Consider the following 15,260-nt stretch of genomic DNA (forward strand, 5'->3'; position numbering starts at 1 on the left):
CAATCCAGTGGGATAATCTTTGTTTCGATACGGCACTTCCCTGCTGCCGACCGCCATAACAGACAAAGAGCTGCTCAGATGATCTAAAATTCTGAGTACGGTCCACATAAATGCGCAGAGCGCGAACTGGACAAAGTAAAGAAAGGGCTGGGTCTGCCTCCTCCGGGGGCAGCGCTTGCAGGTTCACTACCTGATCTCTAAAGGGGGTGGTAGGAACCTTGGGCACATAACCGGGGCGGGGTCTCAGGATAACGTGAGAGTAATCCGGCCCGAATTCCAGGCACGAGTCACTGACCGAAAATGCCTCCAGGTCCCCGACCCTCTTGATGGAGGCCAACGCAACCAGCAGAGCTGTCTTCAGGGACAGAAATCTTAGAGATACTGATTCGAGTGGCTCAAAGGGATCGGATCGCAGACTCGTGAGAACGAGGGCGAGATCCCAAGAGGGCATGAGAGGGGGGCGAGATGGATTAATTCGCCTAGCACCCCTAAGGAACTGGATGACCAAGTTATGCTTTCCCACGGTGCCGCCAGCTACCGCGCTATGATAAGCGGAGATGGCGGCCACGTAAACCTTGAGAGTGGAGGGCGACAGCCTGCTGTCCAACTTCTCTTGAAGGAAAGAGAGCACAACACTAATCTGGCAATTTCGGGGGTCTTCTCTGCAAGAGACGCACCATTCAGTGAATAGACTCCACTTCAGGGCGTAGGCGCGCCTCGTGGAGGGGGCTCTAGCCTGAGTGATGGTATTAACCACCGCAGTCGGTAGGTTACCTAAGTCTTCCTCGCGTCTAGGGACCACACGTGGAGGTTCCAAGATCGGGGCGAGGGTGCCAGATGGTGCCCTGTCCCTGAGAGAGTAGGTCCTCTCTCAAAGGGATCCGCCAGGGGAGGGCCGTCGCGAGGAGTGAGAGCTCTGATATCCAGGTCCGGTTGGGCCAAAGGGGCGCAACTAGCAGAACCTGTTCCTCGTCCTCCCTGACCTTGCACAGAAACTGCGCGAGCAGGCTCACTGGGGGAAACGCATACTTGCGCATGCCCCGAGGCCAGCTGTGGGCCAGTGCATCCGTGCCGAGAGAGCCCTCGGTCAGGGAAAAAAACAACTGGCAGTGAGCGTTCTCGGGGGAAGCAAACAGATCGATCTGGGCCTCCCCGAATCGCGCCCATATCAGCTGAACAGACTCGGGGTGGAGTCTCCATTCTCCAGGGCGTAACAGCTGTCGTGAGAGCGCATCGGCTGCATGATTGAGCGTGCCTGGGACGTGAATGGCGCGCAGCGATTTCAGCCGCGGGTGACTCCAGAGGAGCAGACGGCGGGCGAGCTGAGACATGCGGCGAGAGCGCATACCCCCCATGCGGTTGATATACGCCGCCGCCGCCGTACTGTCCGTCCTGACCAGCACGTGTTGCCGCTCCAGCACCGGTAAAAAGCGGTGGAGAGCGAGGAACACTGCCAACAGCTCTAGGCGATTGATATGCCAATGCAGCTGGGCACCCTTCCAGAGGCCCGCAGCCGCATGCCCGCGACACACGGCCCCCCAACCCGTGTTGGAAGCGTCTGTTGAAACAACAACATGGCTGGACGCCTGTCCTAGAGGCACCCCGGCCTGTAGGAACGAGGGGTCGTTCCAAGGGCTGAGGGCGCGGCGACACAGCGCAGTAACCGAGACCCGGTGTGTGCCCGCGTGCCATGCGCGTCTGGGGACCCGATCGTGAAGCCAGTGCTGAAGTGGTCTCATATGGAGCAACCCGAGCGGCGTGACGGCGGCTGCGGATGCCATATGCCCCAGGAGCCTCTGAAAGAACTTCAGTGGGACCACTAGTTTGCTGTCGAGCTCCCTCAGACAGTTCAGCAACAGGCGAGCGCGTTCCTCGGAGAGGTGCGCTACCATGGTGATCGAGTCCAGCTCCATCCCGAGAAAAGAAATCCTCTGCACGGGGGCGAGTTTGCTCTTTTCTCGGTTGACCTGAAGCCCCAGTAGGCGGAGATGCCGAAGCACCTCGTCCCTGTGCATAATCAATTGCTCCCGCGAGTGGGCTAAAATCAGCCAGTCGTCGAGATAACTGAGTATGCGAATGCCCGCAAGCCGAAGGGGCGCTAGGGCACCCTCCGCGAGTTTGGTGAAGACCCGCGGAGACAGAGAGAGCCCGAAGGGGAGGACCTTGTACTGCCACGCTCGACCCTCGAACGCAAACCGCAGAAATTGGCGGTGGCGTGGAAGAATGGAGACATGGAAATACGCGTCCTTCAGGTCTATGGCTGCAAACCAATCCCGAGGACGAACGCATTGGAGAATGCGCCTCTGCGTGAGCATTCTGAACGGCAGCTTGTGCAGACAGCGGTTCAAAACGCGCAGATCTAGAATTGGCCGTGACCCACCGCTCTTTTTGGGTACGATGAAGTATGGGCTGTAAAACCCACTCTCCATCTCGGCTGGAGGAACCAGCTCGATTGCACCCTTCGCCAGGAGGGCAGCAATCTCCTCTCGCAAGACAGGGGCGGACAGGGGGTTGACCCTGGAGAAATACACGCCCGTAAACTTGGGGGGCCGTTTCGCGAACTGAATCGCGTAACCGAGTCTGATTGTGCGTATGAGCCACCGCGAGGGGCTGGCCCGCTAACCAGGCAGGCAGAGCCCTCGCTAATGGAGTCATTGCTACAATCGCTGACGTACCAGCGGTGGGGCAGCGCGGAGTGGGTGTGCTGATCCGGGAAGCACGAGGGTCCCGCGGAAGAGCTGGAGGAGAGCGATTCGCTCTGGCTCCGCACCCTGACTCCGGAGAGGGGGCTGGAGGGCTGAGGGAAGGGAGACCGTCCCCCCAGCGCTCGTGAGCCACTGGCGAAGCACGTAGAGTCTGCGAGCCGGAAGGCAGCGCGTCCCGGACTGGCAGAACTCGTGCAGTCACATCCGGGGAAGGGAAAAAGTGCTCTTTTACTGATGTTTTGGTGGCACTGAAAAGTACCGTTGTTATCGGGGCCCCGCCCTCCAGCGGGGAAAGAGCAAGTTTCCTCTTCTCCGGATGGCCTGTCTCAGGGACGCTTCGCGGTCCGTTTACCGGACTTAACGGCGCCCTGGGCAGGAGGGGCTGCCTGCTTTCGAGGTGAACGCCGCGCCAGCTTGGCCGGAGGCGCAGGCGGGGGCGGGGCAGCACTCTTTGGCGGGCGCCCTCGGCGAGGAACAGCGGAGGTGGATGGCTCGGCGGGCGGAGCGGGCTTACGGCCACGCCGATAGATGACATTGCCCATCGCATCCGACTGCTCTTTCACCGCCTTGAATTCCTGGGTGAATTCACCGACGGTGTCGCCGAACAGGCCAGCCTGGGATATGGGCGAGTCAAGAAAGCGAACTTTGTCAACGTCGCGCATATCGGCCAGGTTTAGCCAGAGGTGGCGTTCCTGAACCACAAGTGTGGACATCGTCCTCCCCAGCGCACACGCGGCGGACTTAGTAGTCCGAAGAGCATAGTCGGTCACGGTGCGCAGCTCATGTAATAAGCTTGGGTTGGACCCGCCCTCGTGCAGCTCAGCCAGCGCCTGCGCTTGGTAGCGCTGGTAGGTGGCCATCGCGTGCAAAGCAGAAGCAGCCTGGCCCGCAGCCTTATAAGCTCTGGCTCCGAGGGAGGCAGACAACCTACAGGCTTTGGACGGGAGGCGGGGCAAACCCCGCCACGTAGAGGCGCCGCGCGGACAAAGATTGACCGCGATAGCGCGCTCCACTGACGGGATCGCCTCATACCCCCTGGCAGCTCCGCCGTCAAGGGCGGTGAGGGCGGAGGCACTCGCAGCACGGGCAGAGAAAGGTGCCCTCCAGGACTGCGTGAGCCTACTGTGCACTTCCGGGAAGAAGGGGACGAGAGGCTTCGAAGGCTTCGCCTTCTGGTCCTCTACGTAGCACCCATCTAGTCGGTCCGGCCGCGGAGCTGGGGGATAAACCATCTCCAACCCCACGGCCGAAGCAGCCCGGGAAAGCACGGCTAACATGTCCGCTTCAGGATCCGATTTGACAGCGCTCACCTGCCCGGAGGGGGCGAGCGGGTCCGGATCTTCGTCGGACAGTGAAAGCCCACCCTCCGATGCCGCGGAGGACATCTGATCTCCGGTGTCAGCGAGTGTGAGAGCTACCATCTGGTTAGACGGATCACTCTCACCACCCGAAGCTTGGATGGAGCGCCGTGAGGAGCGAGAGGTCCGCGAGCCCGTGGGCGGCGGATTAGCTCCCGCTGAAACCCTCAGATCTGCCCGAGCGCCCGCTGCTTTTTTAGAACAGGAGGCAACTGGGGTGGCTCGCTCTCTTGCGAAAGTTAGCCGCGATCTTAGCTGTGCAACGGTCATGGCATCGCAATGACGACATGAACTGCCCGCGAGCACCGCATTAACATGCTGGACCCCCAAACATGCAATGCAGTGATCGTGTCCATCATCCGGAGACAGGAAACCCCCGCATCCAGAAACGCACAGTCGGAGCGCCATCCTGAAAAGGACGTGCTGCACGACTGTGTTGCTCTTTTAGGAAAGTTGCAACTATACGCACCGCTCTGGAGGACCGGACCCAAAGAACCGCAGGCAAGGGAGTAACCCAGCTCGACCGTCTGCCACCGCGAAGACCCACTCTGGACCGGGAGACACACTCGTTCGCTCTGAAGTGCTGATCAGCAAGAGGAACCCTCATCGACTCACTCAGAAAGGATCTGAAGCGAAAAGGATGGCGTCTGCTGGCTTCAGGTGTGCTTATATGCTGAGATAATTGCAGATGTCGCACACCTGCGCAAGCTTACGCTGCCAATTAATTTCATTCATTGGCCCGTTCAATACTCTCCAGATAAGCGGCTTCTGATCCGAATCCTCCCATTCATGGCACTGAAGTTCCCCAACCGAAGGGGAACTGGTATATCCAACACATGCTATGCCCTTTATGGTCTAAATCCTGACAGGTGGGCAAATCTAAGCTTGTTTTTAATAAAACAAATATATAACTATGCATAAAATAAATAATACTGCTAACAACAATAATATTATACAAAAGCAAATTTTCATGAATAAACTGAACAAGCCCCAGAGATAAAGAAGGCATTGAGGCAGTGGTTTTTTATATTTATGTAGGCTAAAAAATTATAGTTTTTGTAACATTTTAATCCTTTACCTCTTTTTCATTTATAAAGATATTTGCGTATTGCTGTACATCATGTGTGTATTAAGCAATGTTTAAGCGAGGCGCACAATTAACGTGTTCTGTGCTGAACTTTAAACCTCTTCTCTGCTGGTTTATTGAACAGTGTATTTTAGTCCCTCAAAATAGCAATGTGCCAGCAAGGCACTAACACGCCTCATTTTTTAGACCAGAACACCTATGGGCACACATATGAGCTCAAATGCATTTACTATTTAAACAGCGTGCTGCAAAACATCAAAATGACTCTTGTGCTGGGCTGAAACTAGCAAACAACTATAGACTGATTTCACGCGGCTGCCATTTTCAAAAGCGAAATCAAGGCTGCGGTGGAAAGAAACCCGGAAGTATCATTGGGAGTTACATAGGAATGTTGTGTAACTGGCTATATATCTTATCAGCGAAGATAAAGTGACACAAACTTATAATTTCTCTGCCTTCCTGGTGAACCGAAGGTCTGTTCTGAATGAATGGTGAATAAAATAAGGGATATCAGAGCTCATTTTAGCTAAGTTAAGGGAAATGGCACTAGTTAGCTAACGTTTTCTTTCCCAAACACACGTTTTAGATGCCATTTATCAACCTGGAGTTAATAAACTGATTCTTTCACTATATTAAACTTGTCACGATACTGAATAAAAAAAAAAAAAAACAGCAATTTCACGCCAACATTTAAGGCAATGTTGATGGCTTTCTTAAAACAGAGCTGATTTGCCATTGTGTTCACGTGTTCAACAGAAATGATTGTGATTGGCCGAGGAGGTCATCAGTTCACCCTTAGCTGTTTACAGAGCACAAACACAGATGAGCCGAGCGATCTGCTTGATCACTCGACTGATCTTGACGGCTGCTTCGTGCTCCAGTCCGTGTATTTGTGTTTGCCCTGGGTGAAGAGCAGTAAACTGATTGAAAACCAAACACAGATATACAGAGACTGAAGCGCGAAGCCGTGAAGATCAGTCGAGTCATCAGTACCAGGACAACACTATTACAGACAACACGAGGGTGTGCTGCAGAGGACTGCAGTGGTTTAACCATTCACCGGGCCCAGGTTACATAGGCTGAAGCAGGAAAGTGTCCTCAAGGTGTTTAACTAGTGCCATGAACTGAAGCCAAGGAGAACACTTAAGCGTATAACTGAGATTGTGATGTGGTTTGATGCTAAATTACTTTTAATTGTTTAAAATAAACTTACTGAATGATAATGTAGTAATGTTTACACCATTTCTGCATTTTGAAATCTCTGCAACAGCTGGAGGTTTGTAGTACACAGCATGTTACTGCAATGTTTACAGTGCTGGTCCTATACTTCCGGGTTTCTTCCCACCGCAGCCTCGCTTTGGTTCTTTAAAATGGCGACCGCGTGAAATAAGCGTATTGCGCTGTGCCTTGCGCTGCATTGCGCCGGGTGTATGATAGGGCCCGTAAACATCCTATTCTTGTGCCTCATACGGTAATGCATACATCTCAAAAACCCGACAGATGGACAAATATAAAACAAATATAAATATGGATATAATAAATAATACTGCCTATAATAATAACATTATACAAATGAAAACTTTTGCTTGGGTTTCCTCTGCATGCTCCGGTTTCCCCCACAAGTTCAAAGACATGCAGTATAGGTGAATTGAATAAAGTAAATGTAAAGTAATGTGTGTGAATAAGAGTGTATGGGTGTTTCCCAGTGATCGGTTGCAGCTGGAAAGGCATCAGCTGCTTAAAACATATGCTGGATATAAGTTGGTGGTTCATTCTGCTGTGGCGAACCCAGATTAATAAAGGGACTAAACCAAAAAGAAAATGAATGAATGAAGTACAATTTTCAGACAACTACACTTGCATGTTAATTTTGTGCTTTAGTATTTGTCCCTCATTTATTTATGAACATTTTTCAAAATTTTGCCAGTATTGCTGAATTTTTAATTAAATGCTTATGGATTGTAGCATGAACGTTCCTATCCAACAGCAACGGAAATACTGGCACACTAATAAACTGACAGTGGGGCAGTCAGTTGTCCAGTCAGTCCAAACACTGACAGAAATGCATGCACACACACACACACGCATACACACACACCAGGCAAACAAGAAGCCACTGCCCACACAGATTGGTCTGATCGGTAGGACCAGACAGAATCTGTTGACATTTTTGCTATTTCTGTGCAAACTTTTGTTTAAAATCTGTGGATTTATGAGGATGGATTTTGGTAGTATCATAGCTAAAACCTTAATATATGAACTAAAAAGTAATTCCCTTTTAACTTGTATTTAATGTTTACAATGCAAATCCAATTAGATTCACTTTATTTGGTAAACAAAGCAAGACTTCTAAATAATATATCTACTAAAAAAAAGAAAATATTACTTTACAAACTTTGTAAATAAATTATATGAACATTTTCATATTAGTCCATAATTATCCTGAAATTAATTTAAAAACTGAATAAAGATGAATTTACACACATTGACACAAGTAATAAAAAAAATCTATGATGGGCTAAAAATCTGAGGAATTCTGCACATGCAGATTTCGTGTTGGCCTACTGATTGGTCATTGCAGACTTCAATCACAATCACTTACATACTGTATGATATTTAACTTTTATTACTATTTTTTTTATTTGTTCTCTAGATCCAGACCTTTGCATAAATGTAAAAAATCTGATTTATAATTTGTCTAAAACTTCTTTTAGACAAATGAATTAAAAAAATATGTATATATTTTCTTCACTTTTCCCATAAATTTTTTAATGTGATCCTAACTAGTATTTAATTTTGGCAGGGCAAAATATAAATTTCATTCTGTCTCATTTAGTTTATCTGTGGTTGTCAGTGTGACCATATCAGACACAAATATAGTGTTGCAGCAGAAGTGACATCTTTGGTCCTCATGTATAGTAACCGTGAGAGCTGGAGCAGGCTCAGGGTATGGGTAAAGTGTACATGTTTAAAGCACATTTGCCTGAGAGTATTCTGCAGCCAGAATCTTTCATAATGACCATCCCATAATAGATTTCAAATGGTCAATATATAATATGATTCATATATAAAGTTGATTCAGTCATATTTCTGTCAGTATTAAACTCAAACTCTTGCTTTCTTTCAACAGCTACACAAAGAGGACAGGAACCTGTGAGTGACTTCTGTGACTTTTTTTTTCTCAGCACAACAAAGTCTACCATTTATTACATGTGTTGTAAATCTGATGTCAAGTGACATTATAAACAATTACAGAAAAAAAAAACACTTTTTAGTTGTAGTAAATGTGATTGTAATTTCTCTTCTGTCCCTTGGTAGTCTTTTATGTCATAAAAGTAATTAAAGAGTTTATGGTTTTTATAGACAAATAAGTATAATTTGCAGTAAGCTTAAACTGCATTCGTTTCTTAAATTACTGTTAAAAATATGTTAAATTAGAACTATATTGTCACACATTGGTTATTTTCATATTCCTATTCATTACCATTACACCACCATTGTTTCATGATTTAAATATTAGCATCCTTCTTTTAAATCTAATCTGTAATTTAACCAAAACTAACTGTTGTAGGATTTGCACTATGAAGAAATCAATGGTTCCCAGAATGCCAGAGAAAATATTATGAATCTGGAGAAGATCAGCGAAGCTCAAATGTATGAGAATGTTGCGTATAAAAGTGAATATGAAAATCTAAAACATGGAGTTTTAAACCAGCCACAAGCTCTTGAACCTCAGGTGAGCAGTTTTAGAGTATGTGAGGTCATATAAGTATTATTTGTTCTGTCCTATATGTGTCTCTGCAATAGGGAAGTCATTTGACCTGTTTTCTTTGTAACATATTGGCATAATTTTTTTGTTCAGGTATCAAACCCTCCTCCTGTATGCAGGTGAAGAAGTAAAGAACACTGAAACATCTACTGCAGATTACATGCATTGTCGTATTTCAGCAGTTTATTCATAGATCTGGTATTGAAGTCTCCATTGCAGAAACTGACTATCGGATTCACACCATACTCCTGCTAATATGTAAATTATGAAAAACATGAAATGCAGTGTGACTTATTAATGTTGGAGTTGAATTATCTGATTTCCAATCATGTTCATCATCCTTACCAAACACGATGATTGATATTTTTATTTATAATACATTTTTTGTGAACTCTAATGACAATTGCTTTGTATTGATGTATTAATAAAGAATACATGCTGTAGTATTGTGATTGCAAAAACTGGACTTTTAATGTGACTGTGCTTAATTATTAAAATCTGAACATAGCAAGGAATAAATAATTCTTGTTTGCCGCTATTGCTGAAATGTTATACATTAACTCTGTGCATATTGAACTTTTTTTCAAACATGCTGGATTAAAACAGATTAAAATCATAAAATATATATTTTGGATTTTGACATTGGTGTTATTTTGAATCTGAAGTCTGAATAAATACATATTTAAAAGATGGAGGGAATTTCTTTTTCACATAATTTTTCAAACTAGTTAAGAAAAGGTTGACTGTTATTTACACTGTTAGGGCAGAGCTTTTGCCTTAAAACTTTTAGGTTTTAGGTTTGTTATTGGGCACAAAAAAAAAAAAAAAACATAAAATCTTCCTTAGATATTGCATCTAAGCTGCATCCTGAGAGTCAACTCAGCAAATAAATGTTAATGACATAAAAAGTAGCTATGAAGAAAGAATAAATAAAATTATTATAATATAACATTATAAATGCTATAAATGAAAAGTGAATTCTAAATCTTGCTTTTATTATCATGAATCCAGCATTCACAGAAGTATGAAATTTTCTAATTTCCTATAAAGGTAAATTGTATGTGGGTTAGTCCCCTGAAGAGGTTCAATAGATTGACTCTTTTAACAATTCCAAAGTCAACTGGATCCAGATCATCCAGTTATAGGCTGCTTAGTAATGAGAAATTGAAAATGCCTGTTGCATCACATCTTAGTAAATGCAGTATTAGCGATTGATAATATAATAATGCAGTATTGGCGAATAAATATATATACACTTACATCAGCACTAGATGGCGCTGTGAATATTCATCTGTATCAGCAGTTTATCATTAACTGAAAGCTAGTGTAAATAGTTCAGGGGATTTGAGCTGCAGATTCTGACAGATGAGAGATGATGGCGATCACGGTGGTTTCTCGTGGATGGACTCTCTGGATGCTGGCCTGTTTTGGTGAGTCTTTTTATTAATAATAAAATTATCAAATGTTGTGTGTTCAAGTTGTGTATATTAACTATTTAAATGGTGAATAGTTGCATTTTATTCATTTATTTTCTTGTCGGCTTAGTCCCTTTATTAATCTGGGGTCGCCACAGCGGAATGTACCACCAACTTATCCAGCAAGTTTTTACGCAGCGGATGCCCTTCAGCCGTAACCCATCTCTTGGAAAATAGTTGCTTTTTTTAGTTGTTTTGAAACTGCGGTTGTTCAAACTGTTGTTTTCAGTGTTTTTAGAAACCATTTTCTAGGCTGCCATTTAAGATATTAGTTTAAGACAATAAAAGTTTCATTATGAATATTGTTATGCAACAATAAGGTGATTCAAATGTTTTGAGTTAAACTTGAATTTATATATATGTTTGTGCACTGTAAAATGCAATAAATTAAAGCAACTCGATCCATTTGAGGCAACCAATTGCAACAAACCATTTAAGTTCAAAAACTAATTCTAATGAGTACTGTAAACTTAATACATTTGAGTACATGAAACCATTTGAGCACAGTAAAACCCAATAAATGAAGAGAACTTTAACAGGTTAAGGAAACGATTGCAATAAACCATTAAAACCAAGTTAAGAAAGTAATCCATATGAATTCTGAACTCCATTTATTTTGAAGTAATAAGATATTTAAGTGATTAGGTAAGTATTGATTGAGCATTAATTATGAACACCTGCTGTTAGAAAACAAAATTACTAAAGAGAAACAAGAAAAAAAGATTCACAAAAAAAATCTCATTCAATCTCTCAAAATTTAACAGAGGATCATTAAACAACTCCACGAACAGTATCAACAGATTCACTTATTAAGTTTATATTTGTCATTTGTCATATATTTGTCAACATAAGAATTTTGTAAGACATCACTGCTGATGTGAACAGTTTCCTTTATAGGGCTCTTTGACTTCGCTATATATATATATATATATATATATATATATATATATATATATATATATATATATATATATATATATATATATATATATATATATATATACAGTTGAAGTCAGAATTATTAGCTCCCTTTTGATTTTTTTTCTTCTTTTTTTTTTAATTTTCCAAATGGTGTTCATCAGAGCAAGGAAAATTTCACAGTATTTCTAATAATATTTTGTTCTTCTGGAGAAAGTCTTATTTGTTTTATTTCGTCTAGAATAAAAGTAGTTTTTAATTTCTTAAAAAACAATTTTGGGACAAAATTATTAGCCCCTTTAAGCTAATTTATTTATTTTTTTTGATAGTCTACAGAACAAACCATCGTTATAGAATAACTTGCCTAATTACCCTAGCCTGCCTAGTTTCACCTTATTAACCTAGTTAAGAATTTAAATGTCACTTTAAGCTGTTTATAAGTGTCTTGAAAAATATTAATTACTATGACAAAGATAAAATAAATCAGTTATTAGAAATTGGTTTGTAAAATTATCTTGCTTAGAAATGGGGCTCTAATAATTCTGACTTCAACTATATATATAATGAAAAAAAAAATTTAAAAAATAATATATAAATTGAAAAAATAATTTAAAAAAATAATGTGAAATTTTTTTTTAAATTGTTGCAAATTTATATATATATATATATATATATATATATATATATATATATATATATATATATATATATATATATATATATATATATATATATATAAATAAAGTAAAATCATATGTACATAATGGCTCGTTTCCACTGACTGGTACAGTACTGTACGGTTTGGGTCGGTACGGGTCATCTTTATCAGGCTTGCGATTCCACTACCCAGGGTACCCTTTAGGTGGGCGTAGTGTATGGCAAAGTTTCAGTCGCATCATTCTCGCTCGAGGAAATGTCTACAATAAAGTTGTACGGGTCACTCACATATTACATGAAAAGCACTTGTCAGAAAACAGATGCGCTATACACATAAATACTTGTGTATAAATGTTTATTCTAACTTTTCAATGAGCATGATTTGATTATAACTGGAGATCAATGACTGCGTGAAAATAGCCTACTGTAACGTCTGCAATTATATTAAATAAATAAATAAATTAACATAAATGAAAACACACAGACCCTTAAAGTCTCCAATATGTTAACAACTAGAAAAACTACATACAGCATACATTTAGTACTTATTTAGGTTCAAAACAACACAAAATATAGCCTACAGTCAGTGAAAACCACTCATCTGTGTCAGTAATCTTCAACAGCACGTGTAGCCTCTGTTAGAGAGTAATTATATCATTCATAGTTTATATTAGTTCAAAAGGTGATGATTAAAATTAAAACAAGGAAGTTTGTTCACGTTTGCTGAAGAAATCATGTGCTCCTTTTTTCCCGGCTTCTCCTTTTCTTCTCGCTTCACTCTCGTGTTTGTCAGTGTCTGACATTATTAGGTTTCAAAAGTACGTCAATAAGCAAGTGCATGTTATTATCATCAGCTCAAGAAGTTTGTTATTTCAGATATAGACACGCGGCGAGCACAAGCAAGAAAGCAAAACCGATCGCGCTTCAGATTGGCTTGCAAAAAACTATGAGGCACAGGGTACATTCTCCTCTACTTTATGACTTTGTGGCTGTTCATCAAGACGATGACAAGGTTTGTTTGGGCCCGGATCAACCATGGCTCGTTTTTATACGTATATATAATTCCGCTGTAATCTCTCGGCTGTATGTGTATTCATTCTGGCTTGTTGCGTAAGCGAATGACCTATCTCTGTAAACCATTAGCATTCAGCCTTTTGGTACTCTTTCTCGCGTTTAGTACCCTTTCGAAAGGGTGCCGAAAAAGTGGTATGGTTTGGTATGCTTTTATGGTCGTTTCCACTGTCAAAACGCGTACCGAACCGTACCACTTTTTCGGCACCACACCGTACCACACTGTACCACTCAGTGAAAACAGGCCCTAAGTATTCACAGCCTTTGCTCAATACTTTGTTGATGCACCTTTGGCAGCAATTCCAGCCTCAAGTCTTATTAAATATGATGCCACAAGCTTGGCACACCAATCTTTGGCAATTTTTGCCCATTCCTCTTTGCAGTACCTCTCAAGCTCTATCAGGTTGGATGGAAAGCGACAATGTACAGCCATTTGTTTAATGGGATTTAGGTCTGGGCTCTGGCTGGGCCACTAAAAGCCACTTCACAGATATTTTGTGGTGTGCTTTGGGTCATTGTCCTGCTGGAAGATAAACCGTCGCCCCAGTCTGAGGTCAAGAGCACTCTGAAGCAGGTTTTCATTAAGGATGTCTCTGTACATTGCTGCATTCATCTTTCCCTCTATTCTGACTAGTCTTCCAGTTCCTGCTGCTGAAAAACATTCTTATAACATGATGCTGCCATGTTTCACTGTAGGGATGGTATTAGCCTGGTGATGAGCGGTGCCTAATTTTCTCCAAACGTGATGCCTGGTATTAACTCAAAGAGTTCAATTTTAGTCTCATCAGACCAGAGAATTTTGTTTCTTATGGTCTGAGAGTCCTGCAGATGTCTTTTGGCAAATTCCAGTTGGGAAGTGGCTTCTGTCTGGCCACTCTACCATACAGGCCTGATTGGTGTATTGCTGCACAGATGGTTGTCCTTCTGTAAGGCTCTCCTCTTTCCACAGAAAAATGCTGGAGCTAAGGCCCTTCTCCCTCGATCACTGAGCTTAAACTCAAAAAAAAATTATTATGGCTTTAGTTGGTCCAAAGAAGGTAACTATGTTTCACGAATTCACACTCACAGATATTTGACTGAATAGAATATGTGTATTTGGCGTGCTATCCGGGGAGAAGTCTCTGAGCTTGGTAAGACACCCTAACTCGTGTTATTCCCCTTATCAGGATAAAGAGAGATAGGGTCTGAGCGCAGTGTCTAGCCCAGCTCCAGAACGCTCCCCAAAGATGCAATTTATAGAAGGACAGCAGCCAGACAGATTTCATGGACCCCCCAAAATTTGCTAGACTTGAAAATTTGGAGGGGTGCCGTACCGCGTTGGGAAAGAGAGAAAAAATTGTTCCAGTGGCAGCGGACACTGCTTGTGCGAAGATGTAAGAACTCTGGGAGAAGCCGCCACTGCTGAGGCAATAATCTGCAGTGGTGTGATAAGATTTTTATTTCTATAATGATTAGAACTGAATGTAAGCTCCAATCTGAGTGGTCGCTGCTGAAGCAGTAATCTGATAGTGCTATGTATATGTGGGTTTCTGTAGGGGCAGCCTGCAGTGGTGTAATCTGTACTGTATGTGAGCTCCTGTGGAAGCGGGGGTAGCTATGAAGTTTATATGATGTGATTTATGTAAGGGCTCCAGAGGGAGCAGTCACTATTGAAGCAGTGATCAGTGATTATGTAATGTATATGTAATCGGTCACGGCTGTGAACGCGATCTATATTGTTTCAATGAAGCTATCACTGCTGTGGCAGAGAAGTGTATATGAGTTCCGACAGTAGTGGTTACTGCTTTGGCAGTAAGTACGGAGAGTATGTTGGTAGTGAAGTGTGGATATGGAACTGTATGTACTAAGCAAAGTATATGTGGACTCATGCAGTAGTAAGATCTATGATCTATCATGATCTACAAAGATTCTGTGGTGAATTATGATAATTGGCAGTGGTGCATTATAAGTAGGGTTGGGTATCGTTTGGTTTTTTTTCGATTCCGGTGCTAAATTGATACTTTTAAAACGATACCGGTGCCAAAACGGTGCCTGAATCGATACCTTTTAGCCACAAAATGATGGTGGATACCTCTACAAAAATATTTTATTTGACAAAATATTTTTTTTAAATCATTTTAATAGAACAATAATATTACAGTTTAATGTAAACATCAATTCATATTGTATTACATTAATACATTTGCTTTGATCATTTGTTGGTTAGCATGAATTTAAGAT

General features: G+C 42.8%; 2 protein-coding genes across 6 annotated transcripts in view; both read left to right on the top strand.

Annotated features, from left to right (window-relative positions):
- The window catches only part of si:dkey-250k15.10, a 50,191-nt gene extending 40,459 nt beyond the window's left edge, over nucleotides 1-9,732 (top strand). The window contains exons 7-9 of the mRNA XM_073925911.1: nucleotides 8,281-8,303; nucleotides 8,722-8,886; nucleotides 9,013-9,732. Of these exons, the coding sequence (XP_073782012.1) occupies nucleotides 8,281-8,303; nucleotides 8,722-8,886; nucleotides 9,013-9,042 (218 nt within the window). The 3' untranslated portion in view covers nucleotides 9,043-9,732. The remainder of the gene's footprint in view (nucleotides 1-8,280; nucleotides 8,304-8,721; nucleotides 8,887-9,012) is intronic.
- A 547-nt stretch (nucleotides 9,733-10,279) lies between these two features.
- Nucleotides 10,280-15,260, top strand: part of si:dkey-250k15.7 — an 82,755-nt gene continuing 77,774 nt past the window's right edge. For all 5 annotated transcript variants that reach the window (XR_012392030.1, XM_073925893.1, XM_073925894.1 and 2 more), the window contains exon 1: nucleotides 10,280-10,349. Coding sequence is in view for 3 of the 5 variants with exons in the window: in XM_073925893.1 (XP_073781994.1) it covers nucleotides 10,292-10,349 (58 nt within the window). In the remaining 2 variants the exon portion in view is untranslated. The remainder of the gene's footprint in view (nucleotides 10,350-15,260) is intronic.

Source organism: Danio rerio, chromosome 16 (genome assembly GCF_049306965.1).
Source record: "Danio rerio strain Tuebingen ecotype United States chromosome 16, GRCz12tu, whole genome shotgun sequence".
Taxonomy (NCBI): Eukaryota; Metazoa; Chordata; class Actinopteri; order Cypriniformes; family Danionidae; genus Danio; species Danio rerio.